Source organism: Hibiscus syriacus, unplaced genomic scaffold (genome assembly GCF_006381635.1).
Source record: "Hibiscus syriacus cultivar Baekdansim isolate YM2019G1 unplaced genomic scaffold, ASM638163v2 tig00111238_pilon, whole genome shotgun sequence".
NCBI classification, from domain to species: Eukaryota; Viridiplantae; Streptophyta; class Magnoliopsida; order Malvales; family Malvaceae; genus Hibiscus; species Hibiscus syriacus.
The window spans coordinates 2,459,934-2,464,806 of record NW_024063030.1 but is presented as its reverse complement, the minus strand read 5'-3'; the positions used below and the strand labels follow the sequence as shown (position 1 = coordinate 2,464,806).

General features: G+C 38.0%; 1 protein-coding gene across 2 annotated transcripts; it reads left to right on the top strand.

Annotated features, from left to right (window-relative positions):
• Positions 1-332: 332 nt before the first annotated feature.
• Positions 333-4,247, top strand: LOC120156904 (protein TIFY 8-like). Of its 2 annotated transcripts, none has more exons than XM_039168174.1 (6): positions 333-876; positions 1,622-1,782; positions 1,904-2,346; positions 2,444-2,531; positions 3,628-3,850; positions 3,972-4,247. In XM_039168174.1, exons 1-6 carry the CDS (start codon positions 597-599, stop codon positions 4,058-4,060), a joined length of 1,284 nt encoding a protein of 427 aa, XP_039024105.1. In that variant the 5' UTR covers positions 333-596; the 3' UTR covers positions 4,061-4,247. The 2 variants fall into 2 exon arrangements, with proteins under 2 accessions (XP_039024105.1, XP_039024104.1); XM_039168173.1 differs by having other exon boundaries at positions 1,619-1,782.
• The last annotated feature ends 626 nt before the right edge of the window (positions 4,248-4,873 follow it).

Below are 4,873 nucleotides of genomic sequence, written 5' to 3'. Positions count from 1 at the left end.
TTTTATTAGCTATAGTTTAATTATTATATAAATTTGATTATATATAGGTTTTAATTATAGATACTTTTTTATTAGTAATTATATATACTTAAATGATAACATTATGTAATTTTGAAGTGTCACGATATAAAGATTAAAAATTAAATTCAATAACTAATTGAAAAAGATTATCACATTTTTAAACTAAAATGAATAGGGATTTTCAAATAAAAAATGTACTAAATTGTTAGATTTAGGGGGAAATATTACATTATCCCAAATTTTAACGAATATATTGTTTAAAAATTCCTTTTTAATATAAATATCCCAACATTCGGACAGAGATCAAACAGAGAATCATCCAATAAAAACTGAGGGGGGAAAGGGAAAAAATACTTTTCATTTTTAATGCTCCCTTTCTCTGTCCTCATTCCTCATAAAAGGACTTTGATTCTGAGTGTTTCGCACCCCCCGTCTTCTTTTCCTTTTTTTTAATAAAAAAATCGAGCTCTTTTTGACGAAAGAAGAGAGAGAATTGAGAAGCTAGGCTATGGTGGAGGGCAGCAACTGCAGATTAATGGTGATGATGTGGAGACTATATTGGTTATGATGATGAGATGGCCGTTCTGAACATGGCTCAACAAAGCAAAACTACCAACACCAACAATGCCAACACCCCAATTCATTTGCAACACCAACAAGAAGTAAAGCCGACAATGTTTCACGACTTCCTGGGAACGAAAGCTTCAAATTCTTCTTTCGTTTTAGCCCCCAAGGCCAGTGATGCTAGGTTTCCAGATGCTTCCCCGTCTCCTTCAGCCTCCGTCGGTGCTTCTACTGGTGGCGGTGGTGGAGCTGGCCGTGGACCCATCTCTTGCACATCTGATCTGGGTTCTGGTTCGTTTCTCCATCTTTCCCTTAAAGATTCTTCCTTTTGTTTTTTGCGTCATTTTCTTCCACGCTAAAAAGTTTTAATGGAGCTGTTTTGCTTTTAGCTTTGCGTAATCTTACTTGGGTTTTTAGTTTATCTTCATTCCTTTTTCCTGCTGTTTTTATGTGTGATTTTCATGTTAAAACTTAGACTTAGCAGCTCATTAGGGAATGATGGAATGGGGAAAGTATGATTCTTGCCGTATGGTTTGATGGGTAGTTTTGCTTTTGGGTTTCGTACTCTGCTTGAGGCTTGACATGTTATATTTTCTCTGGTTATTTCAAAATAGAGTTAAAAATAAGGGGTTATGGTTTCACTTTCAGTGGTGAATTTGTAGTTCTCTGATTTGTCTACTTTTTGAAGGTAGGTTAAGCCATTATGGTGTTTGATTTTATGCTGCTGTGTGATGTCTTGATTTGGTACCTAATGTTGTCATCTATTGCGAACAAAAACTCTTTGACGCGTCTATGTTATGAGTATTTGTTCTGTCCTTTGAAACTTCTCTTTACATAATTGCAGTATTTGGTTAAGCATTATGGGTTGCTAGTTAGCTCTTACACGTTTTGCTCATAATTATATGCATATTATCTCAGTATGTTGGCATTCCTAATCTTCGAGCTTGTTACATTTGCTCATAATAATATGTAATCTTCTGAGATGAGATCATCCTATCTCGATTGAAGTTTGATCCATTTTCTCATCAATTAGTAGAAAGACAGGTCGGAAATCATCTTGAGGGGATTCCATACTACGGTCCAAGGAGCGAAATATCTGGGCCAGATATAAGCAACAGTTTGGCAGGAAGTAAGAGAAGTAGTTTGGATTCAGCCTTTTTGGCTCACGAATCTCTTGAGAGTTTGCATTTGATGAAGGTGTTTGTCGATATTGTATCTTATCATGTTTTACTTCTCTCTTCTCGAAGTGAAACAGAAACTGTCCATTTTTGTTAGTTATTCATGTGTACTAAATATTTTTCATTATGTTTGTGTTCAGATGCTTCGCAATGGGGCTGGAGAAGAGAGACCTAGAAGGTCCAATGAGGACGAAGTATTCCTTGGTATGAAGTCAATGAGGCATTCTTCTACATCTCGTATATTGCAGCCTCCCACTGGTAGCAGACTTGAAGCTAATGCTACCAAATGGGAGCTGTCTGTCCCCTCCGCTGTTCAGTATGGTTCCCGTGGTGGTCACTTTGCGCCTTTTGTGCACCAAGTATCTTCAAACAGGTTCAAGGATACAAATGTTGGTCCATCTGTTATCTCTCAGGCTGCAGCTGATGAAGGATCTAGAACTGGAATTAAAGGCCCTGGAATTTTGACTTCTATTAATGCTAGTAGTGTTCCCACTGAAAAGGGTTCATTCGGGATAGTGCCAAGTGGAGAAAGGCCAAAGTCTGGGGCTCATATTTCGGAAACAGAGTCTTTAGTTCCTCCGAGGTGAATATATTAGTCTGTTTCTTGCTTTTGATTGTCTTGATCTGCAATGAAAAGAAATGTAGAGATAATAAATGGAATGCTTTTTGTTGTGCTACAGTCAACTGGGATTAACAACTGCCAGCAGACAAATGACTATATTTTATGCTGGCCAGGCTCATGTCTTTGATGATGTGCATCCAAACAAGGTCAGTTTCTTATTATCTGCTAATGGACTTCAAGTTCATTAGGTTCAATTGTTTTCCGTCATGCTTGCTTGTAAACTTCTATATGATTCAAGTATTTCATCTAATTGAACATTCAGGCCTACGTCGGCTGGGGTAAGTTGAAATCATAGTTACATTATATAATCCATGAATTGTTAATGCAACTAGGTTTCAAATTTCTTTATTGCCGGTTGAATCAATGTCATGCAGAAGAGGACTGTTGAGCTTAACTCCATATATGGTATAACCCGAGATCAGACCTTCATCCGTGTCTGTGTGTATCGGACATAGAAGTTCACGTAAGATTTGATATGCCATCATGTTTTCTGAAATATCAGATGAGATAGATCTGCTGATTCTTTTGGTCTCCCTGATGGCTTGGAGTATAGGAGGAATGAACCTGTGATATGTTCCTTTCAATAATGTTGTCGATTCATGCACTTGGTTTAGTGGGACAGACAGATTGTGCTCTACTTGTTAAGATAACAGAATGCTATTCTTCACCAACATAGGAGGACTAACAGATTCCAAATAAAAGTTCTTACTCAAGCACAAGCTCTTTGCCACTCCACCTATTAATAAGCAGTTACCTTAGATCATTGAGAGACCGAAGATTGTTAGACATGGAAATCTGATTGCTTCTGATATTTTACGAAGTTCTACCATTTTCGCTTTGTTTTCTGAGGAAATTTGGTTTAAAGTGAAGACCTGGCTACATCAGTTTTGTCATAACTTGTAATGGCATATGCAAATTTATAATTCTGGTGATTAGAGTTTACCTGGCTGTTATGTTACCTGTTATATCTTGTTTCTTCATATCGGCTTTCGCTATTAGGCTGCCTCATGTCTGTTAATCACTGATTTTAGCTCCAGTTGGTGCAACATTTCAGCTTCGGGAATCTTTTATGATTCAAGTTTTCTGAAGCTTGAAGAGGGTTGCTTCTACAAACATGATATATAATGGCTGCATAATCTTAAAAGATGTCATTCGAGGGCTTCTTTTTCATGTGAATATCATGTCAGGTATTTTGTTTCTTAATATACATTTATGGTAATATATGCTGCATGGTTTTTTCAGGCAGATGTGATAATGGCATTGGCTGGATCGAACGGAGGATCTTGGTCAACAACATACTCTCCTAAATCTGCTGTGAAGACAGTTGGTGAAAACTATGTACCCAATGGGGAACCTGAAGCAGTTGGTAGCATCGCATTCACAAGGGAACTTCGGGGAAAGACAGCCCTTGCTGGTAATGTAAGTCAAGCAACCGGTTCCAGCGATCGAATCCCGATACAAACAGGTGACCCTTCTAATTCAGTATCCATTTTGGTTGCCAAAAATATGAATATGAATTATGCAATTGATAAGAAAGGGTTCAGTTTTAATATGTTCATGGGGTTCATTCATGTATAAAATTGTAGGCGTTCCTCAAAGCACAGTTATGTCGATGGATGGAAGAAATCTGGTTCAAGCAGCAGAACCTGGCACTGAAGATAAAAGAGAGGTATAAAGTTTAAGCATAGTTTGAGTCTGGATATTACAGAAATTGCAGATACCGACTTGCTGCTATCCCTACTTAGTAGGAAGAGCTATCTATTTCATGTCTGTCATTGATGCTGTAAACATGTCGAATTTTTAACTTATTTTCCTGGTAGAGCAGCATATAAGAACAGCTTCTTAGCTGAGTCAATTAGCAACGAACCCTCTGTGTTTGCGTAACCGACGACGTCCATCAAATTGAAATCCTTGAAAAGTCGAGGATGTTCCTAGTAATGATTGTACCCTCCATCCGAACTTCAAATGCTCCCAAAGAATATCTATCTTTGTCTCCGCTCAACATCACCCTATAATTCGCCGCATGCATTCTTCAGTTACTCCATGACTTCAATTTTTATTCCGAAATTCAATGTTGGTTCAATTACATACCGTAAAAAGAAATTGAAAAATAAGTAGCGGTCGGTGTTATTACCGTAAAAAGATCTCCAACCATGAAGACGAAGGAACCGGGGGCATACACCATTTGACCCACTTTCCACCTTTGGTTTCGATTTCAATCCTTGAAATCCCATTGTTGCAGAGCACACCACTGCTAAATTTGTCCGTATGAGGCGAAGCCACGTTCGTGTACTTTCCCGACGGAGGGGCTGAATATTTTCATCACTCACAGCAATCGGTAATCTTTCATCAACGACCCATATTTCTCTTCCAAACCGTAACCACAATGATCATCAAACAAATCATACGGCGCAGCTCCTTCATTTCCTTCATCAAACTGTTAATCTTTGGGCTATTAAATGGAAATTCAGATTATATCATGCTAAGT

Coding starts and splice junctions, on each gene's coding strand:
- LOC120156904 (XM_039168173.1), top strand. CDS start 597: ATGGCCGTTCTGAACATGGCTCAACAAAGCAAAACTACCAACACCAAC. Junction 877..1,618: donor CACATCTGATCTGGGTTCTG/GTTCGTTTCTCC, acceptor CTCATCAATTAG/TAGAAAGACAGGTCGGAAAT. Junction 3,851..3,971: donor TCGAATCCCGATACAAACAG/GTGACCCTTCTA, acceptor ATAAAATTGTAG/GCGTTCCTCAAAGCACAGTT.